Raw genomic sequence first — 22,756 nt, 5'->3', positions numbered from 1 at the left:
ACTCCGGAGAGGAGGTTTGCTCGCGGGTGCAGACAAGTCCATCACCAAATTCACTCTTTTCCGCTACACCTTTGACAAAATGGACGGCCAGACAACTGTATCTCCTTCATACCACTTCTTTACCTCCAAATGCAGGTCTACACTCCATCAAAATGACTGCTCCAAATCTGAAATCTACTGCAGCCAATAGGCAACCTCTTTGTACTTGTAAAACTCATACCAAATCCTCGAAAACTCTCACCAGATGTGATAATACCAGATTTGAATCTGAAAAAACAGCAAGCTAGCTCCTCTTTGAAAACTCCAAAAAAGCACCGGAACGCAAAAATGCTTCAAGGTCGGATCTCAACACCGGAGCCCTGATACCATGTGGGGAGTGGCACCGGAAGATGGACAGATGTGGCTTAAAACAGTGGCAATAGGTGCAAGACCCCTCATGGCGGACAATACATGTGGGGAGAGGCACCGGAAGATGGACAGATGTGGCTGAAAACAGCGGCAATAGGTGCAAGACCCCTCATGGCGGACAACAGCAACCTCCTAGTGTGTAACCTCCGAGATCGCGGTGATCTCCTACATCTGCAAGGTATGCACTATTGGAGAGTTGCTTGGGGCATGAGAAGGCAGAAAAGGGGAGGGATCTCCAATTACGCAAAGGCAGGTGATCTTCATGAGGACATTTACATGCAACAGCCACAGGATTTTGTTGAGAATGGGAAAGATAAGGTGGTGTGTAAGCTTAAGAGAAGCTTAAGGAGAAGCCATTATGGTTTGAAGCAAGCAAAACGGGAATGGTGTCATGATTTTGATGCTTTAATGAAGTTTCAAGGATAAAGGTGGAGCGAAATTGATCGTTGCCTCTACACGAAGAAAGCTACAGATGGCGGCCTTCTAATTTTGATATTTTATGTGGATGATATGCTCATTGCAAGGAAGAATAGTTCTGACATAGATGCATTAGAGTCGACATTGCATGAGGACTTTGACGTGATGAAAGATTTGGATGAAGCAAACCATATTCTTGGCATGCGCATTAAGTGAGCAAGTTAAAAAGAATCCTCTAGTTGTCAGAGCAAGAGTACACTTTGCCATGTACTAAAGCTTTCCAATATGGAGAGAGGGAAGCCGTTATCTACTCCATTGCTTCCATATATGAAATTGAGCCAAGAGGATTGTCCCAAACCTCTAAGGAAAAGGCTAAGATGGCTATCCTTATGCATCTGCCGTTGGTTCTTTGATATGTGCCATGATTGGGACTCGTCCACACATTGCATTTGCAATGGGAGTAGTGAGCAGATTTATGGCGAATCCTAGGAAGAAATAGTGGGAGGCAATGAAGGGTATGATGAGATACTTGAATGGTACAAAAAAGTTGTGCATTTGCTTTGGAGGCAAAGACGCATGTGTAGTTGGTTATACAAATGCAGATTAGGCAGGGAATGTGGACAACACAAGGTCTACTACAAGTTATGTCTTTACACATTTATCGATGGTGCAATTTCATGGCGATCTTGTCTGCAAGTTTTTACGTCTCAATCCACCACGAAAGCACAATATGTTGCCATGTCAAATGTTGGCATATTGCCACGTCAAATGCCAGCAAACAAGCTACACCATTCCATGCAAAAACAAAGCATATTGATGTGAGGTATCACTTCGTTCGTAAGGTGCTTGAGGACAAGGACATAGAGCTTGTCAAGATTCACACAGATGATAACCCTATTGATCTATCAACCAAAGGTCTACACGCTAAGAAGTTTGCACATTGTCGTGTTGGTACAGATTTAGAGTCTACCTACCTTGTACATATATCCATAGCTTGCTTAAAGACACATTGGCCACTGTGGCCAACCGCCCACTAACCCTTTACTACCTCACTTACTCTTATATATACTATGAATGAATAAGGAGTTGCACATTATGCCCTTGGTGCAAGAGGTCCACCCCACTCACACCGTGTACTCCTCTCACCCTCGCTCTCCGTGTGCGTAGTCCCAACCTTCAACACCTACTCAAGCCTAGTGCACCACCTCAAGGACTGGCCTCCCATACCACCAGCCCATACTCTAGCTTGGGTGTCTCACCAAGCACTACCGAGGGCCTGCAGTGCAAGTGTGCAAATCACACCAAATAGCTCTCAAAAGAGCCGAGGGTCCTATTCACAAGATTCCTTAACCACCCTGCTTTACCTCCCTTCAATTAAGGGTTTGTTCACACACACAGCCGGTTCACACAAGCCAGAGTCGAACACTGTTCAAGCACCCATCCTCAAGACTAGGGACATAACATGAGGTTGTCCAAGGCGGCAACCACAATCAGGGTGGTCTCGTACGGTCACGTGCGTTTTGTCACGTACGAAGACGTACGGTACTCATCGAACTAGAAAATTTTATGTCGTACGACATGGTTACGTACGTTCAAAAATAAAAACATGCAATTCTTAACCCTAGATTTTACACTTGGGACAATTAGAGAATTGATTATCACATTGGACAAGAAGGCAACTTGCAAGTCCGCTCTTTGTCGAGCTTCTTGGTGCGCATGACCGCATAGGATGGACCCGCCCACCCCTCATGGACCGACAGCCGCAATAGCTTTCACGATCCTCTTCCACCCTGTTTACGAGACCACCATGAAAAGTCCGTCCGAGATCAATGTTTTTTAAGCCGGTCAAACGGACTTTTTTTTTAAAGGCCGGACGAAACGGACGAGACGACACCGGACAGGACAGGACGGGACGAGCCGTACGACGGACGAGAACAACCCTGACCACAATATACACTCTTTTGCTAAGGGTAAAACCCAGCCAAGCAATCCTCCCAACCACTCCACTTCTGCCAACAAACAGAGCCACATGTTTCAAAGGCTTATTTGTTGCACTCAAAGTTGTACACCATCATTGGCCGCTTATGTTACCACCTCTCTCTAACAATGGCCGCTCAAGGCTACATTCTTTTGGTGAGCACTCTAGCTCAAAATGCCATACCCTTCTATTTGTGTTCAGGTTTAAAAGAAGTTTGCAGTTATTTGTTGGATTTGACTCGTCTTCCACTGCACTCTTACTGTCAAAGACATTTTGCAAACTAGCTAGTGGTAAAGTGACTCGGCTTTGTAATAATCAAAAGATCAATAACCATCATGGCTCAAATGCCAAATAAAAAGAAGCTTACAGTTAATATAGGCAGGATTTGCAAGACAATGGACAAACTCTAGCTCCAACAAAAACCGTTGTCGACCACCATCGGTCTCCTTGAAGCGATCTTTCAAGCTGTGAAAGGAAAAAACATGTTTTCCTTAAATCCTATGAAATGCCTACGCTTAAGTTCATATGGCAAAAACGCTCTTTCAAGGACTCTCCAAGAAGCTCTTACACAAGAATCCTAACTGCAAAAAAAGGAACGCTTCTTACGGTGTGTAACTTGATGATCCTTCCGCGGCCGCCATGGCTGAAGCAGGTGCTTAACCCAATGCCATCCGCTTGACCTTAGACTTCATGATCTGCTAGTCCAGTACGTAGACACCCGTGCCCAAAATCTCCTCTCTCTCTCTCTCTCTCTCTCTCTCTCTCTCTGTGCCGTGCCAGCGTTCGAATCTCTCCCACTAGACAAGTAGAAAATTCTTGTTGTGCCGCGGAGTAGAGTGTAAATTGAAAATGCAAAAATCTTCTGTTTTGTTTTTACAAAACTCACAATTGTGAGTGAATTATATTAGCATAACCAAAAAATTACAAGTTCTAGTCATGCTTGTGCCGAGTCATGACGTCTCACAGCAACCAATCATGACGTAAAAGAAGTCATCATGCCTACACCTCAAGAGCGCAATAGCGTGCGAGCTGCAAAACAATTGGCCAGATCAGGGGGGCAATTGAATTGCGAGGGACCTTCAAAGCGTTTACAAATCATTCAAGGATTTTGTGAACGCAACGAAGCTATCCAACAAGAGAGCAGAAACTTCTTACAAAAGGTTTGTAGACAAGTTCAAGGTGAAGAAGACCACATCACCTTTCGAGAGGAGGTGATTTTAGTATTGCAGGGTATCAAGGATGAAACTGCACATTTGGAAATCAACCAACATGAGCTCTATACATTCATGGAAAATTTCTAGAATGAGGTTGTGCAACAATTGTCTTTGTGCTTCAAAGAGCACAAGGACCAAGTTGAAGCCTTGAAAGCACATGTAGTAGGTTTGGGGTTTGAGATCAGAACCTTTAACACTAGGTTGGTAACCTAACAGGACATAAAAGTGTCCTTTCAGGGTTTTGAAAAAAAACTCCAAAACCATAGTAGATCCACTCATTTTGTAAAATCCTTTCATGAGGTTATAGTTCAAGGCCTACTACACATGGAAAAAATAAGAAACTTGTAAAATTTCTCATCTTTTGGTCACACCAAGCCTCCAAAGTTGATGGACCAGTGCATTTTCATCAAAACAATCATTTCTTACGTTTTGTTGCATAAAAATAAGATTAGGGATTTTTGTAGGACTTGAGATAAATTCCCTAGTTAACTTCAATGGGTTGGTAATCAGAACATATGATTGCTTCTCACTCACTATTTTTTGTTTTGCCAAAATAATTAGGTACAAAAAAGTTGAATTTTTACCATTCTGCAAACCTATCATCAAATTTTCTATAGCCACGCTCAATACAAATAATATACGCATGTTTTCTTAGTTCCCTATTGTCTTTTATGTTCATAAAGAGCCATGGACCATGTCAAAAGAATAATACATCTCTTACCAAGGGGAATCTTGGAGACAAAGATGGAGTGCTAAAAACAGCAAACATGAAAAAACTGGGTTCAACATTATGAGTTGTAGAATCCCATAGAAACTATTCAATATCTAGCCAAATTTGATCCTTATGATTAGATATGGTTACTACCTACAAAATTCATGTAGTTCTCACAAGAAGCTAACAATATTGAAAAAGCTATACTTGATATACTAGAATGTTTCGTTTTCTTCTATAATTGAAAACATCAAGCATCGTTGTGTACTATGCAAAATAGGGTATTAGGTGCCCCAAAACTCAAGGAATATTAGATTTATGTTACAATATGCGACATAGAATATAAAAAATGCATTTGGATATCATGAAATCCACCAAAAAAATCATAGAAGAGTTAAAATTGGCTAAAAAATAGGATTTGACAATTTTTGTAATTTGGTCATAACTTACAACTTTATTATTTATTTCTCCCTAGAAACATCAGGACATGTTGAGGACTACTAAAGATAGTTCTCTAGCATTATAGACCTCATAAAAATGAATTCTAGAGTGGTATAGTTGCAAAAAGTTGAAAAAAGCCAAAAACAGGACCCGTTTTTTCACAGAGTTTAGGTTGTGAAATGTTGTGCAAGGACAAGGTTAAAGATGGAATTGGTATTCCAAAAAAATGTCGAGTTTTTTTCAGCTCACGAGACAACTTTCTAGATAGATAGCACCTCAAAATCCATTTTGAAACTCTTGACATAATTCAAGGAAAATGGTCACTTAACAGGACATAAAAGTGTCCCAGGACATGAAAGTGTCCCATTACCAACCCAGTGTTAAAGAACTCAAGGAGCAAGTTGAAGCTCTAAAAGCACATGTAATAGATTTAGGGTTTGAGATGAAGACCTTAAAAATTACAATTAATCGCTTGAATGCCATCGATAAGAGACTTAGTCGTATTGTCATGCCTAATGCACAGGGGGATGTTACGGCATCTTATCCTAAAATGTAATGTTTGTTGGACTAATGAGATGTAGCAAAACTTCAATTTGTCATTGTAGCAATTCCTTCTCTCTCTCTCTCTCTCTCTCTCTCTCTCTCTCTCTCTCTCTCTCTCCCCCCCCCCCCATGAACACATGCATGAAAAGCACAATATGAGAGAGAGAGAGAGAGAGAGAGAGAGAGAGAGAGAAAGAGAGAGAGAGGATGTGAGGAAGAAGGTAATAGGGGTAAGAGATATACGTCATAGAAAGACAAAGAGAGAGGTAGCGAGAGGAGGGAGGAAAGGGAGATAGATGCAAGTGATCTTCGTATTGACAACCTTTTGGATGTTGTTAAATCAGCCTCCCTAAGTGATTAGTCTTTAACATTTTGTATTCCACACAGATGGTGTCCGGACCACAGGTTTTTTCCCCAGGACACGCACATCGAGCTAGACTGTGCAATGTCACTCGAAAAGCTAGGCGAGAAACAGCATGGGCTAGGACTCAACGATCTTTGCAATGGACCCCATTGGGTATATTAGGAGATTGTGTGAATATCATGCATTTAAGCCATGACGGTCAACAAATGGATGCAATGGCTATGCATATTGAAAATTGTACTACAAATGCTCAAAGTACTAGACCTTTAGAAGTACCTTCCATTATTGGAAGTGTCAACAATTGGGAGGGTCAACAACATTCTTGCATTGTTTTTGACGAAGGAGGATTCTCTAAAATTGAGCATTATTGTCTATCTATTCGTTGCATTTATCCAAATGCAACAATCTTGAAGCATGACTCTACACTTGCCCTCTATCATGGAAAATTCTTGGTCCACAACTTGGGTGGCTTAAATTTTATGTGCTCCTTTTGTGGTGCATGTGCTTGGAAGGTTGAAGGTAAGTCTATACGCACATTTATAGGTAAGTATTGTTGCTTATCAGGAAAAGTCAAATTGCTTCCTTTGAGTGATCCGCCAATGGAGCTCAAAGAATTGATGCAAGGTGCTACTACCAAGAGCAAAAAAATTCTTAAACACATCAGATCATATAATAATGTATTGGCTTTTGCTTCTTTGGGTGCTCATGTTGATGAGCAACTTACGCGAGGAAGAGGTGTATACACATTTAAAGTTCATGGTGCCATCTACCATAATATTGGGCCCATGACACCTAACGAAAGAGTGGATCAGATCCCTCGCTTTGCACAATTGTACTTTTTTGATACAGAGAATGAACGTAACAATAGATTGCATCATGTCCAAGATTTAGATAGAGATGCCTTGCAAAGTTTGCAAAGTATGATGCATCGTGTTAACCCATATGGAAATGCCTTTCGGTCTGCTGCTACAACAGTGGGGAATGAAGGAATCCCAAACATGAAGATGGTCATTACTGAAAAGCGTACAAACGGTTGGCAATATTTAGCCCCCGTGGATCTGAGATTGCAGCAATTATGCCAGGGCAAGGAGACGAGAGCAACATTGGCCATCGTGATATTGTATTGCAGTATCGTGATGGGGGGCTTAAAAGGATCTCCAACCTACATCGATCATATATGCCTTTACTATATGTTCTATTGTTTCCTAATGGAGACGATGGGTGGCATCCATATATACCGCAAACTCACAATGAGCAGCAATTTGTTACACAAAAACAATACTACACTTTTAGGTTACAGATTAGGAGTGACACCACAGACTGCCTTTTACATGGAGGACGATTGTTGCAGCAGTACATTGTGGTGATGCCTACAATACTATGGAGGAGTCAAGGTTATTATGGTTTAGAAACAATCAGAGATCAATTCGTGCAGAAGTGTATCAAGGCCTTGCAGACATGGTTGCTTCCAATGATAGTGCGCAAGGGGTCATGGGTGTTAATGTTGGAAGAAGAATTGTATTGCCTTCATCTTTTGTGGGGGGACCTCGATACATGCATCAACTCTATCAAGATTCCATGGCAATTGTACGTAAGAGAGGAAAGCCTGATCTATTCATAACTTTCACATGCAACCCAAGGTGGAAAATAGAAGATGCGTTATTGTCAGGACAGACTGCTTCTGATCGTCCTGACTTGACTACACGTGTTTTTTATCATAAATTCAAAGATTTGATGGACTTGCTTCTTAAAAGGGCTATCTTTGAAAGGTTGTTGGACATGTTTGTGTGATAGAATTTCAGAAGAGAGGTCTTCCCCATGCTCATATCTTATTGATTCTTGCATTCGAATATAAGCCGATGGAGATGTGGCATTATGATAGAATGGTTTGTGCTGAGCTTCCAGATAAAAATTTATTTCCTGATTTGTATGATGTTGTGAGTCGTTGCAATGTTCATGGTCCGTGTGGTGCATTGGATCCAAATGCTCCATGCATGGTAGATCGAAGATGTAGATTCAAATACCCACGCGAGTTTTGTGAATCTACTTCTGTTGATGGTGATGGATATCCAAGGTATATGCGGCGAGATGATGGCCAATATGTGGTTCAAAAGCAAGAGAGACTTGATAATAGATGGATTGTTCCCTATAATCCATTTTTGTCTCTAAGGTATAAAGCTCACATCAATGTAGAGATATGCTCGACCATATCGATAGTGAAGTATCTCTATAAATATGTGTACAAAGGACATGATAGGGCAACAATTGTGCTCCAAGATGGAGAAGGTGTTCTTGATGAAATCAAGAGTTATTTAGATACACGTTATGTATCCGCATCGGAGGCAATTTGGAGAATATTTGGATTCTCATTGCATGAGGAAAAGCCTGATATATTGCATTTGCAAGTGCATCTCCCGCAACAGAATATGGTTTCTTTTGGAGACTCTACTAACATATCTAATCTGGTGAATAATGATGATAATAGGAAGACAACACTTACCAAGTGGTTTGTGGTGAATCAACAATATTCAGAAGCAAATGATTTATTATATATAGATTTCCCTCTGAATGGGTTTGGAACCCCACTAATAAAGTGTGGTCACATAGGCAAAGAGGTGATACTATCGGGAGAATGTACAATGTTGTTCCCAGTGCTGGCGATGTTTATTATTTGCGTATGCTGCTTACCATATGCAAGGGTTGTAAATCATTTGAGGAGCTTCGGACTTTCAATGGACAAACCTATGCCACTTTCAAGGAAGCTTGCAGTGCCAGGGGTTTGCTACAAAATGATGATGAATGGTTTATCTGTTTGCAAGAGGCATCATGTACAAGTACTGACTTGCAATTACGACAACTATTTGTTGTGATCTTGGTATTTTGTGAGCCATTATGTCCAGGTACATTGTGGCACCGATTCTCCATGGAGCTTTCTGAGGATTATGTTTATGCTATGCATGAATGTACAAGTGATGAGGGTGTATGTCATGAGATAGCTAAGAATCAAGCATTATGTAACTTGGAGTCTTTGCTTCAATCATATGGAAAACGAATTTTTGACTACTCTGGGATGCCCGAAGTAGACCGTTCTGTATTATCTGGATGTGTGAGTGGTTTGATAGCAGAAGAGAGGATGTTCAATGCAAATGAGCAAATGAATTTAGCCATTCGTATGGAAGCATCTTTGAATTGTGGACAAAGAGCTGCTTATAATGAAATCATGCAAGCAGTTGACTCATCAAATGGGACAGTTTTTTTCTTGGATGGACCCGGTGGGGCTGGGAAGACTTATCTCTATAATGCACTACTTTGTCGTGTACGTGGTCAACAGAATGTGTCTTTGGCATGTGCATCTTAGGAATTGCAGCTTTACTTCTTAGCAATGGACGTACAACACATTCGAGATTTAAGATACCAATAGAAGTGCATTCCGAATCAGCATGCAACATCAAAGTAAATAGTCAACTTGCAGAGATTTTGAGATTAGCATCATTGATCATCTGGGATGAGGCCCCCATGGTCCATCGTTATGCTTTTGAGGCCTTGGACAGGACATTGAGAGATGTTATGCAAAGTGATGCATTGTTTGGGGGAAAGGTGTTTCTCCTTGGGGGTGATTTTAGACAAATTTTACCAGTTGTGCCTAAAGGAAGTCGAGCAGATATTGTGGATGCCTCCCTGTGCCGATCTTATGTATGGAAACGTGTGAAGACTCTGAAGCTAATAGAGAATATGTGTGTACTTCATTGTTCCAATGACTTGGTTGAGAGAGACTTTGCAAAATGGGTACTAGACATTGGCAATGGGAATGTATGTCATGGGGATTTACTTAATACTGTAGCATTTCCAAGTAGTATGATACTCGAAGATAACAACGTTCAAGGCCTAATTCATAGTATATATGGTGACTTACAAAATGTCCAAAGACATGCAAGCTTCTTTAGGAACAGAGGTATTCTTGCACCACGCAATAAGGATGTTGCTATAATCAATGACTTGGCTATGTGTAAAATGAGAGGACTTGACAAAAAATACTTGAGTGCAGATTCTCTTTGTACATCAGATTGTGATGGTGGATTATATCCGATAGAGTTTTTAAACTCATTGGATCTTGGTGGTGGCTTCCCACCACACTGCTTGCACCTGAAAGAGAATGCTCCAATCATACTCCTTCGCAACCTGGATCCAAAGCGTGGTTTATGCAATGGGACAAGATTGATATGCAAGCATTTTTATCACAGGGTCATTGAGGCGGAAGTAATCACAGGTTCTCATGTTGGAGACAATGTGTTCATACCAAGGATCGACTTTATCATAGGAGGTTCTCAAGGATTACCTTTTGAAATGAAGCGCATACAATTTCCTGTGAGACTTGCATTCGGAATGACCATCAACAAGGCACAAGGACAAACACTTGGATTCGTGGGTTTATACCTTGCTACACCTGTTTTTACTCATGGTCAGCTCTATGTAGCAATGTCCCGCGTGCGTTCTTCTACTGCCATAAAGATTTTAATAGATAGTAGTCAAACATCGATAGCAAATTCAAATGCAAATCCAATGGCTTGCAGCCCAAACATTGTCTACAAAGAAGTGCTAGAGGTCAGAAATGTTTAAGGTATCATATTATCTTTCATCCATGCATTCCTCTTTGTATTAACTTTTTGTTAAGTGAAGATTTATATTAATCCTACTTTTTGTTATTGTTTATAGATGGCCAGCCGATCTACAGTCAAATACACAATGGATAGGGTATCAGAATATATTCGAGGTAATTTGTTGAAACTTTACAAAAAAATTGAGTTTCACATATTTTCAATGTTTGAATGAGTAAAGCATACTAACCATGTTGTATAAAGCATAGATCCACTTTTTTGGAGGGGACCTATAACTGCAAATGATGTTGTCCATATCTTAGAAGACTTTGATGTCATAAGGTATGGCTTTTGAATCAATATTTGTAATGTCTTGCAATAGGTTTGGATTTTTCTTAACATACTCTTTCTTCTTTGTAGAAAAAACTATTATCCAACCCATCTCTTGGTGGGTCTATATGAGTCCACGTGCTATTTAGGACTCATAGGATACTATCATGTTGCATTAGAGTTGGACGAGGCAGCAGGACGGGGTCATGTCTCTCTTAGAGAGATAGGGTATCAACGGCCCATAAATGCACTACCTTCCTTTGGATTTGAAGCAGAGAATTGGAAAGTGAGAATGTATGTTGTCGATGATACTCCTAGGCGGCTTGGACGAAGTGTGCGATACATTGGGCCTTGGGTGTTACGGGTGCGAACCCGTGTCTATCGCAAGCTTCACTTTAAACCTAAATGATGCCTTTCTACAATGGATATCCATCCCTTATGTTTTATCCATCATGTTTTTGATGATTACTCTTTTATCAAGAAGCCTTTAATTTTTTGTAACGGAAATGTTGGCTCCTATTTGGAATGAAAACCATGTCTGTCTGTGTGCGCGCACGTGCGTGTGTGTGTGTGTGTGTGTGTGTGTGTGTACCATGAAAGCAATTTATTATGATCATACAAGCACAACTTAAATTTTTTTTTTTAACACCTTATGAATACCATGTGTGTCATGATAAGAGTGAGCAAGACCCACCGGTAGGCGGGTCGCGCTAGCTAGTGCTTCTCAAAGATGGAAAGCCTATGTATAAGCTAAGGCCCATTCATTTAAAAACAAGGTAGAGTTTTGACGGTGGCTCAAGAAGGCAATATTTTAGTTTCAATAAATTGTGTGTGTGTGTGTGTGACATCAAAGTTCAAGAAAAATCATTTTGAAAAACATACAAAATTTTCTTTGGGTAGATTCAAAGAAGAAATTTTATAAAATAATCGGTATTTTTTGTAATTTTACTCTATTTTTATTTAAAAATTTTGAACATTGGTGTGTGTGCATGCGTACGTGTGTGTGTGTGTGTGTGTGTGAGAGCGAGAGAGAGAGGGAGGGAGGTAGTATTGGAAAAAAATCGGGGTCCAATGCATTTTAATCGGCTATAATTGTAAAATCTCAGTTATATTTTGAGCTTGTTTATAAAAAATCGAGAAATTTACACAAGTTTTAGTGTTATTATTGGCAAAAGCTTCAAATTTTGACCTAAAAATCATAAGAATTTCAAGTTTACCCTTATTTTCATCAGTTAGAGAGAGGGAGCGGATCTTCTTTATACATTTTTAATACCTCACATCAACACCAATATAGACACCTTTTAAAAACACTAAAATGAAGAAAAAATCATACGGTATGTAATCACATGGTGATGAAAAGACTAAAGTGCAAACATGTGATATCAAAGTTCGAGAAAAATCACTTTGTAAAACATACAAAATTTCCTTTGGGTAGATTCAAAAAAAAAAAATCGGTATTTTTTGTAATTTACTCTATTTTTATAAAAAATTCGAACATTGGTGTGTGTGCATGTGTGTGTGTGTGTGAGTATGAGAGAGAGAGAGAGAGAGAGAGAGAGAGTGTGTGTGAGAGAGAGAGAGAGGGAGGGAGGTAGTATTGGAAAAAAATCGGGGTCCAATGTATTTTAATCGACTAAAATTGTAAAATCTCAGTTATATTTTGAACTTGCTTTTTAAAAAATCAAGAAATTTACACAAGTTTTAATGTTATTACCGGCAAAAGCTTCAAATTTTGACCTAAAAATCATAAGAATTTCAAGTTTACCCTTATTTTCATTAGTTAGAGAGAGGGAGAGGATCTTCTTTATACATTTTTAATGCCTCACATCAACACCAATATAGACACCTTTTAAAAACACTAAAATGAAGAAAAAATCATACTGTATGTAATCAAATGGTGATGAACAGACTAAAGTGCAAACATGTGACTTCGAGAAAAATCATTTTGAAAAACATACAAAATTTCCTTTGGGTAGATTCAAAGAAGAAATTTTACAAAATAATCGGTATTTTTTGTAATTTTACTCTATTTTTATATTAAAAAATCGAACATTGGTGTGTGTGCATGCGTGCATGTGAGAGAGAGAGAGAGAGAGAGAGAGAGAGTGAGTGAGTGAGAGAGAGAGAGGGAGGGAGGTAGTATTGGAAAAAATCGGGGTCCAATGTATTTTAATCGGCTAAAATTGTAAAATCTCAGTTATATTTTAAGCTTGCTTTTATAAAAATCAAGAAATTTACACAAGTTTGTGTTTTTACCGGCAAAAGCTTCAAATTTTGACCTAAAAATCAAAAGAATTTCAAGTTTACCCTTATTTTCACCAATTAGAGAGAGCTTCTTTATACATTTTTAATGCTTCACATCAACACCAATATAGAGACACCTTTTAAAAACACTAAAATGAAGAAAAAATAATATTGTATGTAATAAAATGGTGATGAAAACACTAAAGTGCAAACAAAGGTACATACATTTAATGTGATAGTGAAACTTCTGATGGTGAGAGATTTGCATGTTTTCTCTACCAACTCCTCTATGTGGCCTTCTTAGGCCAAAATTTCTATGTGCTGATTTGGTGGTAAAATTCACATTTTGATGAATATTTTGGAAGTGTTGTGTAATCAAAATGTAATTTTGAGTGTATTTATGGAGTTGTCACTACGTGATTTTTCTTCCTTGAGTTTTGGGACACCTAATGCCCTAGATAGCAAACAACACAAGGACGGGAGTGATTTGTCATTTTACCAGAATGACACTCATTTTGACTTATTACTATGTTGTCTTCAAATTGCTAAATCTCACACACCAAATATGGTACATTTCAAGCTAAGGTCCAAATGTAAGCATACAATTTCAATTCGGTGCCAACTTGATAGGTTTATATGTCATACAGAATGCCACATTGTTGAAGTTAGTTTTTTCATCCGCCTAGTTCTTGTAATTCATAGGTATATTCCAAATTACCTTAGGAAGACATATTTTGATGCTTTTGACACCAATTGTGCTTGAACGTGAAAGTAAAGGATGGAAGGGTGGAAAGTGGAAGCATGTATAAAGGCCATAAAGGTGATGATAAGTGTATACATAGAAACTCAACATATTGTAAAAATACACTTTTTTGTACTTAATGCTATATTCAAACGAAAATATTTGGGCCTATAGAAACCATAGACTTTGGTCAGTTCACATAGCAAATATTTAATGTTTTGGGTTAAATTGAGCACTCCTTTGGCATTCAAAACTCATTGACATTTATGGGACTATTGGAAATAGGGTTGCAAGAAAACACACACAACTCGGAGAAGATGAAGAAGCTCAAGGCATACAACAAAGAGTAGTATACCTTAGTGTGCAATGGAAAGATAAGTTAGCCCTAGAGTGATGAGCATATATACAATGCACAAGGGGGGAAACCTCCTAGTGAGGGAAAAAATACCACGGTGGTCCTAAGTGTGTTCACACACATCACTACCACATATGTATGTCAACAAATCTCCCCTGAGAGTGATGCGGTGACAAGAGCTTGCCACATAGAGTGTAGGGAAGTGACATTCCTTGAGGACATGATCGGTCCACAAAGGGGAGTAAGCCCAAAGCTTTGCAAAAAGCTTTGAACTTCTCACAAGACAATCCCTTTGTAAAAATATATGCAAGGTTGTCTTGTGTCTGCACATAAGCCAAGTTGATCTCTCCTACTAAGAGTCTCTCTCTGACATAGTGGTAATGCACCTCAATGTGCTTTGTGCGAACATGAAAAACCTCACAACTGCCAATGCACTCTGACTTGTTAGTGTAGATAATGTTGGCACTGTCATGTCCAACACCCAAGTCACCCATAAGGTGTCTAAGTCATACACACTCAACCGTAGTTGTGAAGACTGCCATGTACTTATCCTCACAACTAGAAGTGGCCACAATAGGTTGCTTCTTGCTCAACCATGATATACATAAACTATCGAGTATAAAACAGAAACAACTTGTGGACACTCTCTTGTCATAACAACTAGCCCAATTTGAGTCCGAAAAGGCAAGTAAATATGGCAGCAATGATCCCCACTTGGGATACAACAAGCCAAGATGCAAAGTACCACTCAAGTAGCGAAAAATCCTTTTGACAATCTACCAATGCTTAGACCTTAAGCTATGCATAAATCTGATGAGTTGTGAGACTGCAAACTAAAAATTAGGCATCATGTTGCATACATAAATAAGGAATCCAACAGCATTTTGGTAAAGAGTGACATCGGTAAGATCACCAGCATTATGAAGACTCAATTTCAAACCTGTTTCCATGGGAGTAGCAATATGTTTGCAGTCCTCAAGTCTAAACTTACATAGCAATGTCTTAATATAACTTGTTTGACACAAAGCAATACCATTATGACACTACTTAAACTGTATGTCCAAGTGTTGATGCAACACTTCCAAATATTTCATCCTGAAATGGTAAGCCTTAAATTCAGCAATATGTGTCTCATTGGATCTATTGATCAACAAATCATCTCAACATAAAGAACGACGATGAGAAATACATCACCTCACGCTTTACATACAAAGCGCTTTTTGTTGAACTGTTATGAAAGCCTCGTTTAACCAAATGAGTGTCAGATTTCTCATACCAAAAGCACGAGAAGATTGCTTTAACCCATACAAAGCTTTCTTACATTTGCATACTTTATCTTCCTACCCTTTAATGACAAAACCGCGAGGCTATGTTACATAAACTTCCTCAAATATATCACCATTCAAGAAAGCAGTAACAATATTTGTTCGATGTACATCCCATCCAAAATGAGTTGCCAATGCACATAGAAAATGCACAATAGTCATATGACAAGTGGGAGCAAAAGTCTCTTCATAATCTATTCCTTTCTGTTGTGCATAACCTTTTGCAACAAGTCAAGCCTTATAGAGATCAATCTCACCATCCGCTTGCGTTTCAACTTGTAAACCCACTTCGTACCAATGGCCTTTTTGTCATGAGGCAAATCACATAAAGTCCATGTGTCATTTTCTATAAGTGCATCATATCCTAATTACATGGTAGCCGTCCAATTTTTTGAATTTTGTGCTTCATCAAAAGACAGAGGTTTCTCTACATCACATAAACCAAAAATAGCCAAAGCATGATAATCTGATGCATAAGATGCATGGCAAGAACCTAACGGGTACGACTAGACAAAGGTGCATCCAATTTATTGTCACGCAAGGCATACCTCTAGCCTGCTCATTCTCAGGTAGGATTGCAAGAAAGCACACACATCTTGGAGAAGATGAAGAAGTTCAAGGCACACAATAGAGAGTAGTATAACTTAGTGTGCAATGGAAAGATAAGTTAGCCCTAGAGTGATGGATGTATATGCAATGCACGGGGGGGAAAACCTCCTAGTGAGAAAAAAATGCCACAACGGTCCTAAGTGTGTTCACACACATCACAACCAGATATATATGGTAACAGGGACAAATAGGCTTGTTGTCTCGATATTTTTGTACCTTGTGTAAAGTTAGCTTCACATAGCAAATATGATGTTTTGGGTTAAGTTGAGCACTCCTTTGGTTTTCAGAGCTCTTCATGACAGTCAAGAGTTGTGAGTGTTTCTTATTTTTTCCACATGAAGTGTGATGTTTGCTTGGAGATGAAGTAAGAACTTCTGCAAACACATGTGATGGGAGTATTTGATTTTTTTCCAAAGCCCTGAAAGGACGCTTTTGTGTCCTATTGGGTTACCAAACTAGTGTGAAAGCCCTATTCCATCTAGCACATGATGCAGGGACTTGATGCTCTCTAAGCTCACCATTGTGTGGTCCTGCTGATGTTTTTCAATGCCTACAGGAGTCAATGCTTCCCTTATAACCCCTGCAAAGATTGGTTCAAAACAAAAATTTTACAGAGCCCTACAAAGATCATTCTAGTTCAATACCGAAATTCTTTTTGAGCATCGTATGTAGCACTATCAAAAATGGAAATTTCAAAACTGTACACTAGTAGCATGTAGCCACGTAACTAATAAAGTTATCCGAGGAAAGAAAATGCAGAAGTTAGTGGGACTACTTCAAACGCCTAGAGCACATGACAATCAGGCCCCACAAGCACCAGGGAGGATGGGGCTCTTACTTTGGAATTCACGACTCATATAGCAGGCAAGCCTAGCTTATTGCGGTGAACTTTAAGATCACTGAGTTTTGCATACGTCAAGGGCATGGGCAAACAATTGTTTTTGCTTCCTCCACTTCGTGATATTGTACTTAACGAAGCTTCATTCAACTCGACCAAAAATGGTGGAGTTGGCTCCCAAGGGTTGCATTTTGCTAAAGTGGTATAGTTGACACTAAGGTAAGCGTGCATTTTGCATTGTGAGAAAGCCCTTTTTAAAGATGCAAATTTTTCTCTTGGGATAGTTTGCTACGACGTTAAAACAATTTTCTTCTTCTTCTGCCTTACCCAAAGCACTTTAAGTCATAGCTTTCACCTGCAGTGGACCCTTGGAGGATTGGCTTTGCTCGTCTATTTTGTCTCCCACCCTCTTGGTTCACGCCAAGCAATAGCAGGTCATCAAAAAATTGACAAGTTTCTAGTTTCTAAATGAGTTTGACATATATCTATACTAATAGATAATGGGGGAGGGAATTCCGGCTCCCCCCCCCCCCCCCCCCCCCCCCCCCTGCCACACGTCAAAAGCACCTTACTCCGGGAGTGCCCTCTGCAGTCACAGGCGCGCACAGGCGGACAACAAGAGAGAGAGAGAGAGAGAGAGAGAGAGAGAGAGAGACTGCACGCGGCGACCCTTTGCTGCTCCAGCGCACGTGACCTCGGACGGCGGCGGCTCAGTTTGGGCCAGCGTTCGGGAAAAATCATTTTTCCAAACTTCAAAACTCCTTTCCTTGATTTTTTCAGGAGGAGAGCAAAGGCAGCAGAAGGCGATCCAGAGTTCCTTTGCTATTCGTGTGAGGTCAGCTCCCTTTCTCAACTGCCATCCTTTTCTCTGGATGGATTTGCGCCTATGCATTGCATACCTACATGTGTATGTATGATGATGACAATGATAAATGGCTTCTATCCAATCTTAGAGCTCCTCCCCATAGCTACCTAGCCCTTTCACTATTGCCAACTTTTCCTTTTGGCATTGCGTTTTTCTAGGGTTTTTAACACTATTTTTCTTTATTTTGGGGCGGAATTTCTCCTTTTCCCCTTGCCTTGAACGGGCATTTTCGAAATTGAAAACGGCACGATATTAAGCTGAGACACATTTTTCTCAAACACTAGTGTGGGCCCAGGGGTGCTTTAGTCAACACGTATGCCGAAGGGGATGCTTGCAGCTCTCAGCTCTTTTATGAGTTGCTTATCTTGATGTGGCTATGGCAATTTGTGGCCTTCTCTTGAAACCATAGAAAGTTCTTGCGAGCTTTTGCCCGAAATGTGGTGGTCACTACAGCGTCGGCAGCACAGGGGGCATCTCGACGCACACAACCCGCTATTTGGGGGGGGGGGGGGGAAGAGAGAGAGAGAGAGAGAGAGAGAGAGAGAGAGAGAGAGAGAGTTCGGGAAAAATCATTTTTTCAAACATAAAAGCTTCCTTTCCTTAATTTTGTCAAGGGGAAATTTCAAAAAATTGGGTGATCTTTTAAAGCTTTTACACTATTTTTGTCTATTTTGGGGCAGAATTTATCCTTTCCCCTTGCCCTCAACCGGCATTTTTGAAATTGAAAACGGCAACACAAGGGGATAGCCCACGACGCACGCAACCCGGTATTGGAGAGAGAGAGAGAGAGATTCCCTACTCACCGGCTAGAAGAGTGTTCGAGAAAAATCATTTCCTTAATTTTGTCAAGGGGAAATTTTAAAAAATTGGGTGGTTTTTTTTAATTTTTACACTATTTTTGTCTCTTTTTGAAATTGAAAACGACACGATATTACGTTGAGACACATTTTTCCCGAACACTGGTCTGGGCCCAGGGGTGCTTTAGTCAACACGTATGCCAAAGGGGATGCTCGCAGCTCTCAGCTCTTTTATGAGTTGCTTATCTTGATGTGGCTGTGGCAATTTGTGCCCTTCTCTTGAAACCATAGAAAGTTCTTGGGAGCTTTTGCCCGAAATGTGGTGGTCACTACAGCGCCGGCAGCACAAGGGGCATCTCGACGCACGCAACCCGCTAGTGGGGGGGGGGGAGGGAAGAGAGAGAGAGAGAGAGAGAGAGAGAGAGAGAGAGAGAGAGAGAGAGAGAGAGAGAGAGAGAGAGAGAGAGAGAGAGAGAGAGAGAGAGAGATTCCCTACTCACCGGCTAGAAGAGTGTTCAGGAAAAATCATTTTTTCAAACATAAAAAATTCCTTTCCTTAATTTTGTCAAGGGGAAATTTCAAAAAATTGGGTGATTTTTTAAAGCTTTTACACTATTTGTGTCTATTTTGGGGCGGAATTTCTCCTTTCCCCTTGTACTCAACCGGCATTTTTGAAATTGAAAATGGCAGCACAAGGGGATAGCCCACGACGCACGCAACCCGGTATTGGAGAGAGAGAGAGAGAGAGAGAGAGAGAGAGAGAGAGAGAGAGAGAGAGAGATTCCCTACTCACCCGCTAGAAGAGTGTTCGAGAAAAATCATTTTTTCAAACATACAAAAATCCTTTCCTTAATTTTGTCAAGGGGAAATTTTTAAAAATTGGGTGATTTTTTTAAGTTTTTACACTATTTTTGTCTCTTTTTGAAATTGAAAACGGCACGATATTAAGCTGAGACACATTTTTCCCGAACACTGGTCTGGGCCCAGGGGTGCTTCAGTCAACACGTATGCCGAAGGGGATGCTCGCAGCTCTGAGCTCTTTTATGAGTTGCTTATCTTGATGTGGCTGTGGCAATTTGTGGCCTTCTCTTGAAACCATAGAAATTTCTTGCGAGATTTTGCCCAAAATGTGGTGGTCATTGCAGCGCCGACAGCACAGGGGGCATCTCGACGCACGCAACCCGCTATTGGGGGGGAGAGAGAGAGAGAGAGAGAGAGAGAGAGAGAGAGAGAGAGAGAGAGAGAGAGAGAGAGAGAGAGAGAGAGAGAGAGAGAGAGAGAGAGAGAGAGAGAGAGATTCCCTACTCACCGGCTAGAAGCGTGTTCGGGAAAGATCATTTTTTCAAGCATAAAAGCTTCCTTTCCTTAATTTTGTCAAGGGGAAATTTCAAAAACTTGGGTGATTTTTTTAAGCTTTTACCGAACACTAGAGAGAGACAGCCATTGAGGGATAGAGAAATAGATTTTCCCTAGCCGAAGAAAATAAAAGGCAAGCTTGAGAGAGACCATCCAGCAGTAGTAGTCAGAGGCTTAGAGCTCGAGTAGGAGACTGTTGAGCTTTTGGGATAGGTGCCATCTTTGTCAAGGCAAGGCATGTGCAGAGCATCGAAGTTTGCTAAAAATATCCCCAATATTTAGTCATAAATTTCCAAAATGCGTAAATTGCCTACTTTTGCGGGGTATTTTGTCACAAGTGACAAATCACATGCTAAGCACTCAAAAAAGGATCTCAATTGTCAAAAAGGAGAATATTAGAAAATCTTGAACAATCCAACAAAAATAGATGCAAGGGTATTTTGGGAAGTTTTGAAATTTGAGGGGTATTTTGGGAATTTCCACAAATTAGAGGGGTAGTCTAAAGAAATCAGTGACCTCCCTTTGTGAGTGTCTCCTACTGTCTGGTCTCCTCAAGGGGCTCTCCCTATGTCTGTGCAGCTTTAATGAGAATAGCCCAAGGCATCTCTGATCTTGGTATCTCATAACTTTGGCCAGTGGTCCCAACTATTGAGGGGAAGAGAGAGAGAGAGAGAGAGTTTCCCTACTGACTGGCCAGAGTGTTTGGGAAAAATCGTTAAAATTTCTTTCCTTAATTTTGTCAAGAGGAAATTTGAAAACATGATTGGGTTTTTTTAAAAAGGTTTTTACACTAATTTTTGCTTATTTTGGGGCGGAATTTCTCCTTTCCGCTTGACCTCAACCGGCATTTTTGAAATTGAAAACGACACGATATTAAGCCGTCGAGCACGGGCAGGGCTAGAAAAATAGATTTTCCCTAACCGAAGAAAATAAAGGCAAAACTTGAGAGAGGCTATCAAGCAGTACAGTCAGAGGCTCAGAGCTCGAGTAGGAGACTATCAAGATTTTAGGATAGTGCCGTCTCTGTCAAGTCAAGGCATGTGCAGAGCATCGAAGTTTGCTCAAAATACCCCCAATATTCAATCATAAATTCCCAAAATGCTTAAATTGCCTTCTTTTGCTAGGTATTTTGTGACAAATCACATGCTAAGCACTCAAAAAAGGATCTCAATTGTCAAAAAGGAGAAGATTAGAAAATCTTGAACAATCCAACAAAAATAGATACAAAGGGTATTTTGGGAATTTCCACAAATAAGAGGGGAAGTCTAAAGAAATCACTGATCTCCCTCTGTGAGCGTCTCCTATTGTCTGGTCTCCTCAAGAGGCTCTCCCTATGTCTGTGCAGATACAATAAAAAATAGCCCAAGGCATCTCTGATCTTGGTATCTCATAACTTTGGCCAGTGATCCCAAACCCTCTCTGAATAGGCAGTGAAGGCAAGGGGTTTGAGGGTAATAGGGGCCACCGTTTTACTCAGATAATAGGGGAGGGGATTCCGGCTCCCCCCCTGACACGTGGCAGAAGCAGGATGATTCGGCGGGTGTTCCCTGGTGCGCGCCAGCGGACAGACACTGCACGAAGAGAGAGAAAGAGAGAGAGAGAGAGAGAGAGAGAGAGAGAGAGAGAGAGAGAGAGAGAGAGAGAGAGAGAGAGAGAGAGAGAGAGAGAGACGGAGCTCTGTGGCGTGTGCCTTGCGTGAGTCACACACACACACACACAGACGCTGCCCCTCGCGCGTGAGTCAGAGTGAGTCACACACAGAGAGAGAGAGAGAGAGAGAGAGAGAGAGAGAGAGAGAGAGAGAGAGAGAGAGAGAGAGAGAGAGAGAGAGAGAGAGAGAGAGAGAGAGAGAGAGAGAGAGAGAGAGAGAGAGAGAGAGAGATGGAGCTCTGTGGCGTGTGCCCTGCGTGAGTCACACACACACACACACACGCACACACACACACACACACACACACACACACACACACACAGACGCTGCCCCTCGCGCGTGAGTCAGAGTGAGTCACACAGAGAGAGAGAGAGAGAGAGAGAGAGAGAGAGAGAGAGAGAGAGAGAGAGAGAGAGAGAGAGAGAGAGAGAGAGAGAGAGAGAGAGAGAGAGAGAGATAGATAGATAGTTCTATTATCGTCCTGGGAGGTCAAATATGACCTATGGGACCAAATGAACATGTCACGTGGTGTGAGTGGAGTTCATAAGTGACTCTCGATGCTCAAAAATGGCTGAAATGAGCGTCGCAATAGAGAGTCCACATCGTGGTTGGGAGAGGAAGGTATGTAGGGAGAGCTCATGGCTGAATATATGGGGAAAAGAGGACCTAATGTGGTCAAAAGCTGAGCACTCAAGTAGTGTGTGGTACTCACTCTCTCGCACTTGACGAGGGCATAAGGTGCAAAGTCGATGACACTCCTCGCCAGTGCCCCAACGTCCTGTCTCGCAGCGTAGAGAATGGGAGCTAAGACGAATGGAGGCAATGGTGCGGATCGCACTCAACGGGATGGGCTCAAGGATGTAGGAATGGGTTCGGTTACCTCGTTCCGAGAAGAAGAGAGATTTGTAGTTTGGGGCAACGTGTGTGGTGTAATGGCTGAAGCGAGAACCTCCGGATTTCTCCCAAGCCATG

General features: G+C 40.9%; 5 protein-coding genes across 5 annotated transcripts in view; 4 read left to right on the top strand and 1 right to left on the bottom strand.

Moving 5' to 3' along the window:
- MED31 (SOH1 family protein) overlaps positions 1 to 3,586 on the bottom strand; it is a 57,732-nt gene extending 54,146 nt beyond the window's left edge. The window contains exons 1-2 of the mRNA XM_086485862.1: positions 3,410 to 3,586; positions 3,171 to 3,268 (exon numbers count right to left, since the gene is read on the bottom strand). Coding sequence (XP_086341988.1) covers positions 3,171 to 3,268; positions 3,410 to 3,444 — 133 coding nt within the window. The 5' untranslated portion in view covers positions 3,445 to 3,586. The remainder of the gene's footprint in view (positions 1 to 3,170; positions 3,269 to 3,409) is intronic.
- Positions 3,587 to 7,457: 3,871 nt separating this feature from the next.
- Positions 7,458 to 7,868, top strand: LOC147462878 (uncharacterized). Its single transcript, XM_086494999.1, has one exon. It carries the CDS (start codon positions 7,458 to 7,460, stop codon positions 7,866 to 7,868), a length of 411 nt encoding a protein of 136 aa, XP_086351125.1.
- A 68-nt stretch (positions 7,869 to 7,936) lies between these two features.
- LOC147462877 (uncharacterized) lies at positions 7,937 to 8,619 on the top strand. Its single transcript, XM_086494995.1, has 2 exons — positions 7,937 to 8,482; positions 8,563 to 8,619. The coding sequence occupies exons 1-2, from the start codon at positions 7,937 to 7,939 to the stop codon at positions 8,617 to 8,619; spliced, it is 603 nt and encodes a 200-aa protein (XP_086351121.1).
- A 90-nt stretch (positions 8,620 to 8,709) lies between these two features.
- LOC147462876 (uncharacterized) lies at positions 8,710 to 10,694 on the top strand. The gene is made up of 3 exons (XM_086494988.1): positions 8,710 to 8,911; positions 8,978 to 9,349; positions 9,409 to 10,694. Exons 1-3 carry the CDS (start codon positions 8,710 to 8,712, stop codon positions 10,692 to 10,694), a joined length of 1,860 nt encoding a protein of 619 aa, XP_086351114.1.
- Positions 10,695 to 10,790: 96 nt separating this feature from the next.
- Positions 10,791 to 11,411, top strand: LOC147462875 (uncharacterized). Its single transcript, XM_086527669.1, has 3 exons — positions 10,791 to 10,848; positions 10,942 to 11,014; positions 11,093 to 11,411. The coding sequence occupies exons 1-3, from the start codon at positions 10,791 to 10,793 to the stop codon at positions 11,409 to 11,411; spliced, it is 450 nt and encodes a 149-aa protein (XP_086383795.1).
- Positions 11,412 to 22,756: the final 11,345 nt, after the last annotated feature.

Source organism: Adiantum capillus-veneris, chromosome 2 (genome assembly GCF_014529385.1).
Source record: "Adiantum capillus-veneris isolate H3 chromosome 2, ASM1452938v2, whole genome shotgun sequence".
NCBI classification, from domain to species: Eukaryota; Viridiplantae; Streptophyta; class Polypodiopsida; order Polypodiales; family Pteridaceae; genus Adiantum; species Adiantum capillus-veneris.
The sequence above is the reverse complement of the archived record's forward strand: the minus strand, read 5'-3'. Positions and strand labels throughout refer to the sequence as shown.

Coding starts and splice junctions, on each gene's coding strand:
- LOC147462878 (XM_086494999.1), top strand. CDS start 7,458: ATGGAGGAGTCAAGGTTATTATGGTTTAGAAACAATCAGAGATCAATT.
- LOC147462877 (XM_086494995.1), top strand. CDS start 7,937: ATGGAGATGTGGCATTATGATAGAATGGTTTGTGCTGAGCTTCCAGAT. Junction 8,483..8,562: donor CTGATATATTGCATTTGCAA/GTGCATCTCCCG, acceptor TGATGATAATAG/GAAGACAACACTTACCAAGT.
- LOC147462876 (XM_086494988.1), top strand. CDS start 8,710: ATGTACAATGTTGTTCCCAGTGCTGGCGATGTTTATTATTTGCGTATG. Junction 8,912..8,977: donor GCAAGAGGCATCATGTACAA/GTACTGACTTGC, acceptor CATTATGTCCAG/GTACATTGTGGCACCGATTC. Junction 9,350..9,408: donor TTTTTTCTTGGATGGACCCG/GTGGGGCTGGGA, acceptor CGTGGTCAACAG/AATGTGTCTTTGGCATGTGC.
- LOC147462875 (XM_086527669.1), top strand. CDS start 10,791: ATGGCCAGCCGATCTACAGTCAAATACACAATGGATAGGGTATCAGAA. Junction 10,849..10,941: donor GGTATCAGAATATATTCGAG/GTAATTTGTTGA, acceptor TATAAAGCATAG/ATCCACTTTTTTGGAGGGGA. Junction 11,015..11,092: donor GAAGACTTTGATGTCATAAG/GTATGGCTTTTG, acceptor TCTTCTTTGTAG/AAAAAACTATTATCCAACCC.